Below are 17,338 nucleotides of genomic sequence, written 5' to 3' on the forward strand. Positions count from 1 at the left end.
AAATTATTTATTAAATTATTTTATTAAAATTATTATTTATCTCTCCTTTTTATAATACCATGAGATGACGTCTGTCCGGGGGACAGGGGGGATCATGCAGCTGACCATGTTTTCTGTATTTTAATAAAATCTAATAAAAAGCCTTATTTTTCATTTTAAAAAAATAGGGCAGCATATTTAAAATCGCTTGGTCTGACTCTTGAACAGGTATTCTTACTGTTTTTTATATTTTCTTTTCTTTTTTTTAATTGATCTTGATTGTAACAATAAAACAAGGACTAAAACATTTTCAGAAAATCTAAATTATTGAATTGTTTTCAATATTTTTCACAATTCTTAACTTACCTCTTCTAAACATCAGCCATTTTAAGCAACCATTATTTTATGAAGACGCAGCAAAGGTTGCTTCTTTTGGTCAGACTATCAAAAGTTGATGGAAAAAATCAAAAGTTGATGATTTTGCATGCTTATGCATGCTATGTTTTGCAGTATACCAGACTTGTGGGGAAGTAGTTAACCTACACCAGGATATTTTTGCTTTTGCTCACCGAACTTGCATCTGGTCTATTGTTATTTCAGATGAGAAGCATTCCAGCAGCTGTGATGATAAGACATTTAGAGAGCAAATATCTAGGCCTATTTTAAAAATAAATACCCTTGCACAATGGGTTTGCTTAATACATACCTCAATGTTTGTGATGCTTTAGCTATTTCCTGACTCACATGTGCAGAGGTCACAGAGCAGGACGATAAAATGCTCTGACACTTAAGCAGATCTGGGCCAACAGACTTAGATAACAAGAAATAGAAAATTGACATTTCAGACATGCATCAAATAACCCAGGATGCACTGCTACATTCCTGTCATGATTTTTCTCTTTAGACACCTTTAGGGTTTTCTGAAACTGCCAAACTAAGACTTCTTACACCACCCATTTGTGATGTAATTCTGGAATAATGCATGACTGAATAATGTGGTGTAAGAAAGGAAGTGGAATCTCCTTTTAGAATGGAAGATGTCCCATGTTCAATTATTTGTAAAATTGACCTTGTGTGGTTCCACTCCATGTTTGCAGAATATTGCCAGCCTTAATTGTGATTCATACATGACCATATGACATTTAAAGAAGTGCTTGTTTTTTGTGAGTTAACAATAGAACATGCAAAAAATAAATAAAAACCTTGCTCAAGCCATGATGATAGATAAATTATTTGTATTGTTTTATTCCTACCCTGTGCCCCAGCTATGCAGCCTTAGGCGATGAGCCTTTTTACCTATGTTAACATTCAGCACATTGTAGGACAGATAAATAAACATAAGCAAGGCAACAAACAACATGAGTAAATAAATACATATGATTTAATATAAAAAATATATATATATATATATATATATATATATATATATATATATATATATATATATATATATATATATATATTTCATAAGTCTATTACAATGGTTACATTGAAGCAAAATGTTCATTTCTGGCTATTTGCACTAAGCTGTGCTGTTAAATTTCTGCCTAAATTTAGAACCGTTTAAATAAAATAAAAAGCTAAACCACGTCAATTTTTCTCACCCAATCACGTGCCTCTAATAAAGAAATCATCCAATCATCTTCTGGTCATCTGGGAAGGCGGAGAAAGTGACGAAAACCCAACCAATAGGCGTGAAGCTCATAAATAATGCGTCAGCAGGGATTCCGCATTCAGCCCTCCTTCTCTCGACGTTCCCAGCGTTTAAGCAGCAAACCAATGTGAGTCGGTGACCGCCGCCCCCTTTTCCCCTCACTAGCCTACACTGTTTTCCTCGTTTACGGAGTGACCGCGACAGCTGCCAATGTTTAGTTCGTCTTCGTGAAGTTGGGACACAACCGAAGGGTGAGTCGACCTTTGTATTTTGTCTTCCGCGGTTATTGACGAGCTTATGACGGGGGACGCTCTGTCGGACTCGGCCTCTGTCAGTGAGCTTTGCTGTAGGTGCTTCATGTCACGTTCACCAACTCATTAAAGGAGCCCAAGCATTCGCCATGCTGTACAAACGGAGAGCTCTGCTCGCGAATTTAACGCGCATTTTTTAGGGAGTTATTTCCACAACAGTCAATTTAAGTTCGCACGGGCCTTCTGGAAAATTACTACCCTTACCATGAAGGTGCACACGTCTCGGCGAGGCCATGCAAGCATAAAGCTATGCTCCATAAACTGGTTACTTGTTGAACAAATAAGGCTCCATCCATCAGAAACCATCTGTAAGAAGTGGCGTCTTAGGGGCCACTAAGTTGAGCTTCAGCATGTGGTGTTTGCTCTCAAAATACCTTCAATAACTGCTACTTTACTTGTATCTAATTTTCTTTTCCTTAAGTCTGCAAATTCAGTGAGGAATGTTGCTCTACATATAGCATAGGTTAATCTAGGACATTACACATCAGATTGTAAAGGTCTCTTATTGCTGCTTTGTTGGTGGTCTTCTCTGTTTAGGCCTAAGGTCAGTCTGTGTCTATGTAGACGCAGTTTAGGATATCCTTTCCACAGTCTGCATGCTACTTGTATGTGCACAAAAATAATGGAAATAGGACTATACATAAGAAGCTGTGGGAAAAACAACTCCATAGGTTGGGGGGAAAAACCCTCCCCCACTATGCTGCATGTTCCTGTGGACATGGGCCCATGTTTGCAGTTTTCCATGTGTCCCAGCTCCATGTGATTACAACATTTCATAGGGAGAACATCAGATCTTGCCAATATAAGAGACGCTTGATCATGTTTGTACTTGATCACGTATGCCTCTTTTGCAACCATTTCCTGTCTTACACAGTAAAAGACAATAAGTTGTAATTTCACTCATTCACTCAAGCAGAAGGAATCCACTTGTCTAAATCATGCCCTGCCCTAGAGAAGCTTGGTGTTGTGAAATGTAAAACTAAAATTGTAGCATTGCAAATCAAATGCTCAGATTATTCAAAAATAATGCATAGTATGCAATATTTATTTCCCTTATATGTACAAAATAGACAGAGGTGTTAAAATTTGAGTGGATTTTAAATGCTATTAAAAGGAGATGTAAATTAATATTTTTAAACAAACCTGTTCTGTTTTTATTATTGGCTATTTCTCAGTGCCTTACCATAGGTTTCTCTTGAAAGCAAAAGCCTATGCTTAAGAAGTGACCAGAAAAAAGTGTGTGTTCAAATTATGATTCAGAAAAATGAGTCAAATATTTGACGTTTATTCTGTGAAAGAATTGAGAAAGGTGGGGTTTACATCACAGTTGGCTAATGTCGTACTTAGTCAAGAGGAAGTTCACAGCATTTCATTTAGAGTAGAAGTTAAAGCTTGTGCTCCAGCAAAGGGCAGCTTGATTCAAACTGAACTGAAATGGTAAATATGAAGTCTAACAAATGGAGTTGAAACATTTCATGTCTTGTGTCTCAAGGTTTTTTTTTTTTTCCCCTTATGATTTCAAAATGCCACATGTGGGACTGCCTGACAGTCACGTTTTGTGTATACATAGTAGTAAGGAGTGTGTTTCTATATTTACCCAGCATGCCGCTGGCTCGCAGCCTGTCTGTCACGTCCCTATCAGGACTTGACGAGTGGGACGAGGAGTTTGAGTTGGAGGATGCTGTACTTTTTGAAATTGCTTGGGAGGTAGCCAACAAAGGTAAGCATCTGTGTGTTTTCGGCCTTAAAATCTAAAATTCAGACTTTTATTTTTTCAGATTATAAAAGTAAGTAAGAAAACTTTGGCTTGACTGATTTTGTCTGGCTTGCTTTAAGTTGGAGGGATCTACACAGTCATACAGACCAAAGCCCGTATGACCGCGGAGGAATGGGGGGAGAACTATTTCCTGGTGGGTCCCTACGTGGAGAGCAACGTGCGCACCCAAGTGGAGCTGATCGAGCCAACCAATCCTGTGCTGAAGCGGACCATTGATAAAATGAACGCCAGTGGCTGTAAGGTACTATCATACATACTAGACACATATACATTCCTCAATTATAAATGAGAAATTTGGTTGTATTCTTTGAAAGTGGTCAATGAAACGTGATCAGACCCCGTCTTTAATTCGGGCCACTCCCTGTCTGCAAAGTCTAGTGTTGCTGATGACAACTCGAAAGCTGGTGACATTTCCCTACAAAGGTTAGGAGCTGTATCAGTGTCCCACTCTCTTTCCCACAGATGCTTTCCAGAAATAGAAGACTGATCGGGATAGTTTCAAGGTTTTCTGCTGTGTCACTCAAAGCTCGCTGTGATATTAGGTGTCAAAGCTAGAAGCTGCAGTCGGGCTATTTTTAAAGAATGAGTGCAGCCGATTCAACAAAGCCTGTAAAATGTTCACCTAGACTCATGCATCAGAGCATAATAAAACGGATTAAAATGAATGAATTCATTGTTGTTTCAGTCCTTTACTGATCTAAATAATTATACTAAGGTAAAGCTAAAAGCAACATGTTTTTCTTGATTCTGATTTAATATAAACAATAACAACTAAAATATAGTCAACCAGTTACAGTTAGAAAGAATGGAAGATTAATATTTTGCCTAACAAAAGTATTCACTAATACGCAACATTGTCATATTATTTATTTACCAAAAATTATATACCATATTTTTAAAAGATATTTAGGTGATGAAGCAACACAAAATAGTGCAAATCAGTTAAGTTAGAATTATTTTTTTTTCCAAAAGATTCTTCAAATAAAAATAAGAATATTGAGATATGTATTTTTATTCACTCCTCCCTTTTATGTAGTATGCATTGCACATCTAGAAACTGACAATTTTACTCATTCTTTATTGCAAAATAGCTTTGTCGCATAGACATTTACAAAATTGGTCTTCTATCACCTAAAGACCATTTCCAGGATTAAAGGACTAATGTCTCAGCTGCAGCTGATCCAGAACGCTGCTGCTTGCATTCTCACTAAAACCAGGAAGATGGAGCACGCCACTCAAGTTCTAAAATCCTTCCTCTGGCTCTTTGTACCTCAGAAAATAACTTTAAAATACTGTTGTTAGTTCATAAATCACTGAACGGCTTAGCACCACAATACATTAAAGATCTGCTGTTGTTGTATGAAACTTCCAGACCTCTCAGGTTTTCTGTTTCTGGTCCGCTCTGCATCCCCAGAACCAGAACCAAACATGAAGAAGTAGCATGCAGCTTCTATGCTCCACAAATCTGGAACAAACTTCCAGAAAACGACAAAACAGCTGAAACGCTGAGTTCCTTTAAATCACAAATGTTCAGAGTAGCTTTTGAGTCATAATAAATTAAACACTAACCAACAATTTGATGCATATTGATTATTTTGATGGTGGCGGTCACCAAAATGTAACTTTTGTTTCTGTTTTTTTTCAATTGTTGACTTTCTGACTTTGACTTTGTAAAGTCATAAAAGACACTCAAATGTTGATGCTTACATTTGAGCATCAAAGTGCTCAAATGTAAAGCACTTTGAGCTGTCTTGTTGCTGAAATGCTCAATACAAAAATAAACTGATATTTGATTGATTGATATTCTGGGATCTCTCCTTCACCAGTCAATGTGTTGCTGCACATTATTTCTGACCTTCAAGCGTAACCTGTATATTTTCACAGGTTTACTTTGGCCGGTGGCTTATTGAAGGCAGTCCATACGTAGTTCTGATTGACGTCGGCTTCACCGCCTGGTCTCTGGACCGCTGGAAGAGCGAGCTGTGGGACCTCTGTGCCATCGGCGTGCCTTGGTTCGACCGTGAGGCCAACGATGCCGTTCTGTTTGGCTTCCTCACCGCTTGGCTCTTGGGAGAGGTCAGCAGCAGGTTTTGAGTGTGTGTACTGTAAAAGTTTGATAAGAAAGTAACTTTTTTTTTTTTTTACTGTATTTACTCAAATCGGTGAAAGGTAAAATACCAGGAGGAGACATGAAGAAAAATATGAATGGTGAATGGAGGAAAAAATAAAACGGAAAACTGGGAAGAGAAGTTGCTTCAAAACTATTAGATAAAATCTTTAGTTTATAAACTGCATACAAGTTTATATTTGTTTAATTACGAATAGCGTAAAAGTTTCAAAGTAACCATACTTAAAATCTGATAGAAAGTTCTTAATAAGTAATTAGAATGAAAATGTTTTATTTTGATTTATTTTGAAACTTGAAAGTCTGATATGTTTTAAATTAGTGGACATATTAAATGTAGAAGAAATAACATTGCAAAAACTCAGAGTAATCCTACAGCTAGGTATAGTAGCATTTTTATGGTTGTTGGAAGCTGGACCTGAATATTCACTTCAAAAAGAAGAGGGGAAAAACCTGGTAGATGTTTGGGTTTAACATTCATTAACACAATAACCAATGCCGCATGCCTTTAATGACTCCAAAGAGTTTTAGTTGCAATCACCAATATTTGGTTCAAATGACAAAATCTATGAATGCACTGACTCCTAACACCACATGGCAATCAGCAGATGCCTTTGCTCCCCATCAGTGGAAAGCTAATCTAGCTTTCTTTTTAAAAATTCCAGTTAGAAATGTGCAAATATCTAAATAATATCTCAAGCATTTTTATGAAAAAGGTCCTTTGAGGAAAAATGGTCCTTCTCACCAAAGAAGTAAACTTGTTTTAAAGAAAGAGGGATTCAAAGTTTTCTGAGAAGAACATGTGTTGTCAACCTCACTGGTGATTAAATTAAGGCTTTGGATCGTTTTGCAGCCAAATAGTTGAGGAAACATCTGATTTGAAAAGGAAACACAAGTAGGAAGTAAAAGTGATACAGACTGACTTCTGCTATAGCTCATAACTAACAGCAGATGATCTAAAGAAGTGTGAACATCACACACATCTCTGAAAACCAGAGATGTGTGTGTAGTAATTACACACATTTACTTGAGTAATGTTTGGGAAAAAATTACTTTTAGGAGCAGCTTTAGTACATAATATTCTTGAGTAATATTATGAAGTATCACTACATGAGTAAAACTGGCTACTCTGTGCACTGTAAGTAACTTCACTGAATGAAGAACAAAAACAAATGCATGATACACAGATAAATGCTTTTAGTTTATTTTAAGATGGGAGCTTATTTTTTCCTCATTTTTGGCTTCTTTACCCACCTATAAATATACATACATTTATGCATAAACTATGCTGGACAGCTGGACGCTTGCATGCCATTCAAGCTGTGTTTCCTGATACTGCAGTATGCGGCTCAGTCTGAGGATCCTCCACACATTGTAGCCCAGTTCCATGAGTGGCTGGCAGGTCTGGGCCTGGTGCTGTGCAGACAGAGACAGCTTGCTGTTGCAACTATTTTCACCACCCATGCTACACTGCTGGGTCGCTACTTGTGTGCTGGAAATGTGGACTTCTACAACAATCTGGCAGAGGTACATCTTTGTTACTTTTTCTATTCTGACATTTGATAAGGAAAGACGTGTCTCACAATAGATATTATTTTTTAATATAAGAGAGACAGGAAAATAAAAAGGCTGATTGTTTTAGTGAGTGTTTAGTGGAGGGCTACTGATTTTAAGAGTCTGCAAAAGCGGTTTACTCGATGTTCTTCCTCCGTTCTGCTCTGATCAGTTCAATGTGGATAAAGAAGCCGGAGATCGGCAAATTTACCATCGCTACTGTCTGGAGCGGGCGGCTGCACACTGCGCTCACGTCTTCACCACTGTGTCACAAATTACAGCCATCGAGGCCGAGTTCCTGCTCAAGAGGAAACCCGGTATGTCGAGTTGGACTCAGCTGTCAGGAAAAGGAAAATTACACCACACTGATTATGGATGAAATGTGTTTATGGTTCTTCATGTTTGTCCTCAGACATCGTCACTCCAAATGGTCTCAATGTGAAGAAGTTCTCTGCTATGCATGAGTTTCAAAACCTCCATGCTCAGAGCAAGAGTCGCATTCAGGAGTTTGTCAGGGGTCACTTCTATGGGTCAGTCCTGAAAACGTGACAGCCCAGGACAGTCTGAGCACTGCAAAAATACCAAATCTTACCAAGTATTGGTCTAGTTTTTAGTGCAAATATCCCAGCCCACTTGAAATAAGACAAAACTAATTTGAAAGTAACCTTTTAGTAAGATCTCAGAGCTTGTTTTAATAACTAATTCTTTAATATTGAGGAAATGGCACTAGTTCCAAAGGCAGATTATTTCACTTGGAGAATGTCTTTGTTATAAGTGAAATAATAATCTTGATGAAAAGTTACTTGTAAGTTAGTTTTGTCTTATTTCTATCAGACTAGGCTATTTGCGCTAAAAACTAGATTTGCAGTGAATCCGTTCAGTCTGTTACTGCCGAGTTAAAAATTTGGAATGTTAAAAATTGGAAAATAATCTCTCACTTATCACAGTTTGTGTTTACCATCAGGAACCTTGACTTCAACCTGGACAAGTGTCTGTTCCTCTTCATAGCAGGAAGGTATGAATTCTCCAACAAAGGAGCTGACATCTTCCTCGAGGCTTTAGCCAGACTCAACTATCTGCTGAGAGTAAGTGAAGTGGTTCTGCTGAAGGTGTTGAACCTCGGACATGAAGAACTGAACTGTATTCTTTGCTCTTCCTCAGGTTAACCACAGCGATGTGACCGTTATAACTTTCTTCATCATGCCAGCTCGGACCAACAACTTCAACGTGGAGACGCTGAAGGGCCAAGCAGTGCGGAAGCAGCTATGGTGATTATAAATGTTTAATATCTGCCTTTCCTACTTCCATTTATGTGACTAAAGGTATTTCCATTTTTGTCTCTCCTTGCAGGGATACAGCCCAGACTGTAAAGGAGCGCTTTGGAAAGAAACTTTATGAATCACTCCTAGTGTAAGTTCACCACATTTAAGGTGCCACCATGTTCAACAATGTCTGTCTGAACATTATCAAAAGCTACTAAATGCACTTTTCATTAAAAAAACATGAAGCGTGTAAATAACTCATCTATTTTATTAGATCCAGCTTTAGAGAATCTTGCAGAAATGTTTATACTCAGTTTTTTTTAAACCTAACAACCACAAATCTCTGGCTTTTAGAAAATGGTTACAAGAAGAAAGCCATAAGATCTCACAGCAGACATGTGGAAGAACATGCTCCGGTCAGATTGAACCAAAACTGAAAACAATTTTGTTCCTACGCGTTTTTCAGTGGTCAGCTGCCAGATGTGTCGAAGATGCTGGACAAAGAAGACTTCACCATCATGAAGCGTGCCATCTTTGCCACTCAGAGGCAGTGCCAGCCTCCAGTCTGCACCCATAACATGCTGGAGGACAGCAGCGACCCCATCCTGAACTGCGTCCGCCGCATCGGCCTCTTCAACAGCTCTGCTGACCGAGTCAAGGTAAGAGACAAAATGGGAGGCTTGACCTATAAATCGGTTGTGCACTATATTTCATTTATTGGATATACATAAAAAAATGTATATGGCACTGCTTAAAATAAAGTAAATGGAGGCAGCGAGCTGTCGTCATACTTCCACGTGAAGACACAGATTACCTTTTGGTTCTTGGACAAATTAGGTGTCTCTTCACTGTTTCAGATTGTTTTTATAATAGTTTTTCAGAAAATAAGCGTTGTATCTGAGAAATCAGAAACGTGCCATGATTGGCCACCAGACATTGCAGCTGCTCCATTTCTCCCTTACACACCAACTGCCCAGAAAAGGCAGGATCACCATGACAACCATGGACATTGTTTCTACGGTGTGAGTCCCCCCAAGAGGACAAAGTTAAAACTACAGTAGAGCTCACTGATACTCTTCAAAATAAGTGAAGGGTGAAAGTGGCTATAGTGAAAGAGGTGTTGAGTGGTCGGTATTAAAAGTAATATTTGGCCCATTTATCAGTCCTAGCAGGCTTTAAACCCAGCAGTTAGGCATGTTTGGTGGAGAAAACCATGGTTGCATTTTTCTTGTGTGTTTCTTTTACACACAAGAAATTTTGTGTGAAAAACAATAGAAATTATTGTGAGTGCTTGATAATTATGATCAAGCTCTCACTGTGCAACTTTTTAGGTGCCTTGCGTTGTAAACTAGGACTAGTTTTCTTCTTAGATTGTATTTGAGAAAGGCTGCAGTCACTTGTTCTGGTACTGAAAAGCTTGTCCTTCCTCCACAGATCATCTTCCACCCAGAGTTCCTTTCATCCACGTCTCCTCTGCTTCCCATGGATTACGAGGAGTTTGTCAGAGGCTGCCACCTTGGTGTCTTCCCTTCTTACTATGAGCCTTGGGGTTATACACCAGGTATGACACATGGATCCTGATAGCTTGGATATGTTTATTGTGTTATACTTGACTCCGTTTGTAATATTTCTGTCATTTGACAGCTGAGTGCACAGTGATGGGTATTCCATCCATATCCACTAATCTGTCAGGCTTCGGATGTTTCATGGAGGAACACATAGCAGACCCTTCAGCGTATGGTGTGTGTCTTTATTCACTTTCTTTAATTTCTCAAGTTATCGACACATTGATTAGAAAGACCACATTTCTCATTATGCCCTTACCCGACAGGTATTTACATTCTTGACCGGCGCTACAAGGGTGTCGACGAGTCGTGCAACCAGCTCACTTCCTTCCTTTTCCAGTTCTGCAAACAGAGCCGACGCCAGCGGATCATCCAGAGGAATCGCACAGAGCGCCTGAGTGACCTCCTGGACTGGAGATACCTCGGCAGAGTATGGACACAAACCCTGAACATAATCTTTTAGCCCCTAACTTTTAAGTGACATTTTTCCTCTTCTCTTCCGCTTTAGTATTACATAGCTGCTCGTCATATGGCCTTGGCTAAAGCCTTCCCAGACACCTACGTATATGACCCTCAAGAGCCCTCCTCGGTAAGATTATGACAGTTTGACTGAAGAATTGTTAAAAACACTTCAAGGCCCTCTGTTAAAATGCCAGGATTTTATGATTTTTAAAAAATGACACCAATATAAATAGAAACTCTCATTTGAGAGAGATGTACATATGTATAACTCTCTCAAATGAGTTGTACGTATGTCATGTTAAGGGTGGAAAATGTTCTGAAAATGATTATTTTAGTCCTGTTTGTTTTTTTTAATTCACAGTTTTTAAAAGTGATCCTGTTTCATTCCTTAGGCTTCAGGTTTCCGCTACCCTCGACCAGCCTCTGTGCCTCCGTCTCCGGCTCTGTCCCGTCACTCCTCCCCGCACCACAGCGAGGGCGAAGACAACGAAGAGGACGAGCGGTACGACGAGGAGCTTGAGGCCGAAAAGGACCGCGTGAACATCCGCCAGCCCTACACCATATCGGTTAAAGGCAAAGCCGTCCTCGGAGGCAACGGGAGCGGCGAGGACGAGGCGAGCGAGAAAAACTGAGGCGCACACACTCTTATGCATTATGCTGAACCTCACTAGTGAAACTTTTTTTTTTCTTCTGTTGCAATCATTAGTCATCCTTGCACTACAGACTTGACAAATGGGTGCAGCTGTGTTCATGTGTGTGATTTCTTTAGTCGTGGCTTTCTGTGAAAAAAGAAAATGCATCACTGTCTGTGTCTTCCCAACCAATGCGTACCTCAGAACCTTAAAACTGTCAGCCGGTTTTTGGTATCATTTCAAACACACCAGCACTGCAACCAGTAGTCGGCTGAAAACATAGAAACAGAAACCAGTGAATTAAAATGACCCTGTTTTGTGGATCTAATGGTGAATAATTTAGATATAAAGCATTAATAAGGTAACAGGAGTAGCAGAGGGGCTTAGATTCTAGGATTAAAATGAGGAGAAATAGAATGTGGCATAAACCTCCATCTTTTACAAGCTTGTCATTTTTCTTCATTCAAAGCAAAACTTGCTACTTTTTTTTCCCAGCTGTTTTGCAAATGCCTTTTTACAGCAAAATGTCCCAGATTGGAAAAAGATGGAGCTCATACATGCCCAGTAATTAGTAGCAGTAGATATAAGAGAATACAAAACCTCTCCTTGAGCTTAGCATCATGTGTTTTTTCATCTTTTTTTTTTTTTTGCCTTATTGCATCAGTTTTCTAATAATTAAGAATACTGATCAGTTACATTTCACATCCATTTACCTGTCAACATATGCACTTGTGTGGAGGTAGTTTATCTTGTTCAACGAAGTACTTATTTGTGAAAGCGGGAAGAAGGGAAGAAGAATTGCACTCTGTGGGGGAATCAAGATGAAGGTTAGATGATGGTTTTACCAGATGTGTCCCGTCACTGTTTCTCCTCAGTATGAGTTGTATCGTTTTCTCCAGTAAAATAAAATTGAAAGCTCTATATATGTTAGTATTTTACACATGATTTCTGTCTTTTGTTTTATTCCAAGTGTCAGGTCTAAATACCTATTAAACAAACACAGGAAAGACAAGAGAGTTAAATTCTTTGTTCTCGCGAGGAGAGCAGAGGAGACGTGCTTTCAGTTATAAATCTCCAACCGCTCTGAAACACATTTGTCTGCTCCCCTATTTTATTGCTTTCAGAGTCCCTATCACAGAGAGCACTGCAACTCTAAGGGGTGGGGTCAAAGCATTTTAGTTGCAGTGCTAAATGACAATCACTAACTAAACACATGTTATCTACAATCTAAATCCTTCTTGCTCCAGGCATGGCGTCGAATGGGACACGTTGTATAGCTTCAAAGCAACAGCTTTGTAGCTGCAGGACTGTAAAACTCTGCTGGGAGCAACTAACACCTCCATCTCCCAGGGAGTCCTGCTGTGAATATCTATCACCTCTCTCTCCCAAGGAGGCCTTAGGAAGGAATCAGAGCTATTTAACACACAGAAACATTACTTAGACTAAGAGTAAAAGAATAAAAGCATATAAGTAAACATTATCTAAATGTAACTGCAAGGCTACATAATACAACGAATATTTGATAATGCTAGTAATACAATTTATCCAACACCAAGCATTCAGTTCAATGAAACACATTGAAAGGTCGGCAAGTTTACAAAGCCAAGTGACGCGCTAACGTAGAGATCCACCATACATGCAGCGTATCCATCCAGAGCTCTTTAATTTATCTGGAATTTGGTCGGGGATCTTCCTCCTACATTGCAGGTAATCCTCCATGGTTCAGCACAAGTAAACTCTGCCACCGTGACCTCTGCAAACTGAGAAGAACAAAAAGTTAGACTCATTTTTATAAAAGAAACGTTTCAAACTTAATCAAAGCCTGAAGAACATGGAGCAGTTTCATGTATTTTTACTGTTCCTTGCAAAACTACTCGTTCCCCTGGAACTAGGGCTGCAACTAACGATTTTTTTTTGTAGTTGATTAATTTATCAATTATCTGACAATTAATTGATTGGCACGTTCAACAGATTTTTTTTTATTTAACCACATAAGTCTTTTGTTTGCAATACTTGAAATGCATTAAAAAATGCAAATCATTTCATTTTGTTTTAAAATGAGAAACAACTAAAATGCAAGATAACGTCATTCCTTTAGTGAATTTCAACCAGGTGAATAGAAAAAATGCCACTTGAGGAGTTTTGGGACAAAATACATTTACAGATTGGTGGTTTTATCCTAAATGTTTATTTTCAGCATTTGACCTCTTTTTGAGTGTTGACTCCAGTTAACGATTCATCGATTACTAAATTAGTTGATGATTATTTCAATAATAGATTCATTAAGATTTAACCATTTTATACATACTTGGAACATTATAACATTTTCTTACACTCATCATCTTATGTGATAGAACACAAACGAGAGCACCACTGTAAGGATGATGGAAAATGATACATAGTTTTCAAAACGTATCTCAACTAGAAAGCTGAAAAGTGTGGCTATCATTTGAATCCACCCACCTCGATTCTGACACCTCTAAATACCATAGATTGCAACAAATTGACCTCAGAAGTTGCCTGATTAATAAAAACAGACGTTAATTGTAAAGACATTGAAAACCATCCATCATGTTCCCTGCATGTCAAAACAATGAGCTACTTTGTGTTAGTCTATCACAAAAAATATAACATTTAGTGAAACCACATAAGACTCACTGAGTAAGCTGTTCCAGAAGGAGTTGTATGTTGCGCTGCCAGTCACGGCGCCGAGTTTGGCTGGATTCCTCCTCACTGTGTGCACTGAGAACCCATCAGGCCCAGTCACCTCCACCTCCACCACATGAAAGTCTTTTAGCCTGAGGCGAGTAAGACGTAAAGCCCGACTGTTCAGACAGAAATGACCAGCTGTGCTGGTTTTGATTTATAAGGTAAAAAGACCCACTCTGTGTCTGATACGATCTCTCCCTGAACACCTGGAAAGCCGAGCTTTCCTGCTGCCACGGCTGCTGCCGCCATGGTGTTGACGTTGTTAGGAGCGAGAGGACACAGGTCTGCCACTGAGCCTCTGAACAAAACCCGCCTGCCCTCTCCTTCTGTCCAGTCACTGAGGACGTCTCCTGTCAGTCGAAAGCATGACGGATGCTTGGACATTCTTATGAACAAAGCCTGGAGAGATTCCATACATATCTCAGAAACATTTCTAGTTGGGGTGGGGAAAAAAAAAACCTGCTGCTTATTCAGCTGCTAATATTCTTATACAAGTCTTACAAAAACACGCCATATGGTTTGAGTTTTGTTAAGCAGAACAGAAGTGAGCACAGTTAAGACATTAAAATAAGCAGCTTTCTTTAGCAGTTTATTAAGTCTTAACATTGCAGGCGTAGGCATACCTTTAATGTCCCACTATCGTTCATTCTTTGGATGTCCTGGCCTCCCCATAATGCACCGCTGGGTATATAAAGCGTCCTGCCATGTTGTAGAGATGCCTGCCGCAGTTTCTGGTTCAGGTCAGGATCAGAAAGGGCAGACGGAGAGCCCACCTAAAAGGTTTAGCATGTTGTGAAGTTTATTGTATATTAATACAGAGTTTATACTCAAGTGGAAAGATTATGCATTTTCCTCAAAAACTGAGCCTTATTATATTTTTCAACTGGCTAATCACCCATCTTATTAACATTGCTTTAAAACTGCAGTTGGCGAGGTATAAGCAGCTTACAAACATCCTTATACCCAAGATTTGTCTCTTTGTAGTCTTTTAATTAGAAAAGCAATACAAAACTCCGGACACCAGCAAGTAATATATAAGCTAAGTTTGTATTTAATTTATTAATGAAAATAATCTCACCATGAAGTGAGCCTCAGAGAGAAATTTGAGTCCAAAATCTCTCACGATCTGTGGATGACACACCTCTACAATCACATCACAGCGCCTGTAAAAGCACCAGCAAAACAACTGTAACAAACATTTTTAATATAATCAAGATTGTGCTTTGCAAAAGTATTCATACACCTTGAACCTGTTCACATTTTGACACGCTGCGACCACAAACGTAAATAAATTTCGGGGGGATTTCAGATCATAGACCAATACAGGGTAATGGAGAATAATTGTGAAAAGGGAGGGGAAAAATTAATTGGTTTTAAAGCATTTAACAAATACAAGTCTAAAAGGTATGGTGTGTGTGTTCACACAAAACTTTGAGGTAGTAAATTGATTCTTCTGCTGCAAGTCTTTCATATGTCTCAACCAACTTCATATATTTGATATTTTTGTCATTCCTTGTGGCAAAATATTTCAAGTTCCATCAAATTGGATGAAACCAATAATCTGTTGAGATACATTTTCAGAAACTGCTACAGTTTCTCAGTCAGAATGAGGTCTGACGTTTGAATCATTCACAGGAATATGCATCCATCTAAACCAGTCCTTTACATCAAGTTTTCTCCCTGGACTATCCTGTCTTTAGCACCATCCATCTTCCCATTAACTCTGACTTGCATCCCTACAACATAACATGTGTAGTGTGTTTTGTATGTAGGTCAAATTGTCCAAAAATAATCTGATCTAGCTACAGCACCTTCTTCCACATATCTCACTGTGTCTTTTACTGTTGCAACTGCAACATTTGAGAAATTGAAGCACATCAGAAATTCTGTTGCAATATTAGCAAACAATAGCTTTATTAGCCTAAAATATACATGTTTCTTGGCGAAAAAAAATAACGGAATAATTTTAGCATTCATGAATTTATTTGTCATTTACCTAAATGGCAAATAAAAGAACAGCGGAAGCAAATAATAAGTGAATCTGACAGCAAACAATTCTTATCTATTAAATACTGATATTAATATAAATATAAGAACATTTTCAGTACATGGGAAGTATATGGATAAAACATCGCTCTTAATTAGTTCTGACTAAGGCGAACTTCCTGTTTGAGTTGTGATACTTTTATTTTGAAGGAGCAATTTCCTGTTTAACTGTTAGCGCAAAGATAGCTTAACGGCAATTAAAAGACAGAAGATAAGTTTTAACAATGCATCTTATTATTAGCAGCCCCCTTGATTGAGGCACAAGGTATGTGTACGATGTAAATAAGTGCATGTTTAAAATATAGTGTGACTTATATTGTACTTTTTAAGTCGAGATGAATTTGTGGTATTTTAATACAAGTCTATAAAAAAAAAAGACCAAAACAGATGAATAAGAAAACGGAACCACTGACAAAACATACTGGTTTCTGATGGGTCTGACTGCTCACTGTACAGATAAGGCTCCAGGATTAACTAAGCCTGGTTGTTAGCCTGGTCTATATCAGGCGCTGCATAGGATAGATCACCATGGTAACTCATGTGCCACTGCTTTTGTAAAACCGAATCGAGGCTAGCCAGGATATCCGGAAAATCCCGTCTTAGTCCGCTATCCTGGTTTTGTAAAACAACCCTCTGATGTTTTTCCCTTTTTTTCTAACCGTTTTTTTCCCCCCACTTGGTGATAGTGCGCATGCGTGCGTGTAAACCTGTTTGCGAAGGACGACAAGTCATCAAGTATCAGTTCAGCAGGGACTGAACCCACGAGCTTGTTGGGATTCCGGTTCCAGACAAAACCCAGAACCAAACCAAGACCAGCTCCAGCTTCAAGGAGTTTGTCCACCAGGAACTGCCCTAAACCACATACACATCCACCCACATGCCGTCAGACAAACAATAGTCAGACCTTCAAAGAGTGTGACTATGGGGTTCATACCTAGGTGTCCATGTCCTACAACGCCAACTCTCAGAGTGGAAGAATTAGTGTCCATAATCTGTGCAGATGACAGAAGAACAACAAAAATCCACACTGCACTAACAATTACATTATGCTCACGTACGTTTTAACCTGGAGCTCTAACATCATTGCTCTGTTTTCTGGTCTCCTTTACCTGGTTACTGTATGCCTCTCCACAGGTATGTCTCCTTCTCCGAAGAGCAATGTCCAGCCACAACTCAAAACAAGGAATTATGGGAAAACTAAGAACAAAGTTTGACTCTGAGCAGCTGCAGTTAATCATTGTTTGCCTGGGACAGTATTAGAC

General features: G+C 38.9%; 2 protein-coding genes across 2 annotated transcripts; one reads left to right on the forward strand and one right to left on the reverse strand.

Moving 5' to 3' along the window:
• The first annotated feature begins 1,746 nt into the window (after window positions 1-1,746).
• gys1 (glycogen synthase 1 (muscle)) lies at window positions 1,747-12,259 on the forward strand. The gene is made up of 16 exons (XM_028042339.1): window positions 1,747-1,884; window positions 3,546-3,664; window positions 3,781-3,962; window positions 5,606-5,797; window positions 7,188-7,373; window positions 7,573-7,717; window positions 7,813-7,930; window positions 8,365-8,485; window positions 8,562-8,668; window positions 8,751-8,810; window positions 9,129-9,321; window positions 10,097-10,223; window positions 10,307-10,402; window positions 10,494-10,657; window positions 10,736-10,816; window positions 11,082-12,259. The coding sequence occupies exons 2-16, from the start codon at window positions 3,547-3,549 to the stop codon at window positions 11,319-11,321; spliced, it is 2,130 nt and encodes a 709-aa protein (XP_027898140.1). The 5' UTR covers window positions 1,747-1,884; window position 3,546; the 3' UTR covers window positions 11,322-12,259.
• Window positions 12,260-12,872: 613 nt separating this feature from the next.
• On the reverse strand, window positions 12,873-17,332 carry aspdh (aspartate dehydrogenase domain containing). The gene is made up of 8 exons (XM_028042341.1): window positions 17,186-17,332; window positions 17,011-17,068; window positions 16,784-16,928; window positions 15,109-15,193; window positions 14,654-14,803; window positions 14,206-14,429; window positions 13,980-14,119; window positions 12,873-13,081 (listed from the first exon to the last, which is right to left on the reverse strand). The coding sequence occupies exons 1-8, from the start codon at window positions 17,312-17,314 to the stop codon at window positions 13,044-13,046; spliced, it is 969 nt and encodes a 322-aa protein (XP_027898142.1). The 5' UTR covers window positions 17,315-17,332; the 3' UTR covers window positions 12,873-13,043.
• Window positions 17,333-17,338: the final 6 nt, after the last annotated feature.

The sequence above is a fragment of the Xiphophorus couchianus genome, chromosome 16 (genome assembly GCF_001444195.1).
Source record: "Xiphophorus couchianus chromosome 16, X_couchianus-1.0, whole genome shotgun sequence".
Classification (NCBI taxonomy): Eukaryota; Metazoa; Chordata; class Actinopteri; order Cyprinodontiformes; family Poeciliidae; genus Xiphophorus; species Xiphophorus couchianus.

What these genes read in the sequence shown, in the direction of transcription:
- gys1 (XM_028042339.1), top strand. Translation starts at nt 3,547, where the DNA reads ATGCCGCTGGCTCGCAGCCTGTCTGTCACGTCCCTATCAGGACTTGAC. An exon ending in ACTGGAGATACCTCGGCAGA is followed by an intron (nt 10,658 to 10,735) that starts GTATGGACACAA and finishes CTTCCGCTTTAG; the next exon opens with TATTACATAGCTGCTCGTCA. An exon ending in ACCCTCAAGAGCCCTCCTCG is followed by an intron (nt 10,817 to 11,081) that starts GTAAGATTATGA and finishes TTCATTCCTTAG; the next exon opens with GCTTCAGGTTTCCGCTACCC.
- aspdh (XM_028042341.1), bottom strand. Translation starts at nt 17,314, where the DNA reads ATGATTAACTGCAGCTGCTCAGAGTCAAACTTTGTTCTTAGTTTTCCC. An exon ending in GAGAGGCATACAGTAACCAG is followed by an intron (nt 17,069 to 17,185) that starts GTAAAGGAGACC and finishes TCATCTGCACAG; the next exon opens with ATTATGGACACTAATTCTTC. An exon ending in TGTAGGACATGGACACCTAG is followed by an intron (nt 16,929 to 17,010) that starts GTATGAACCCCA and finishes TATGTGGTTTAG; the next exon opens with GGCAGTTCCTGGTGGACAAA.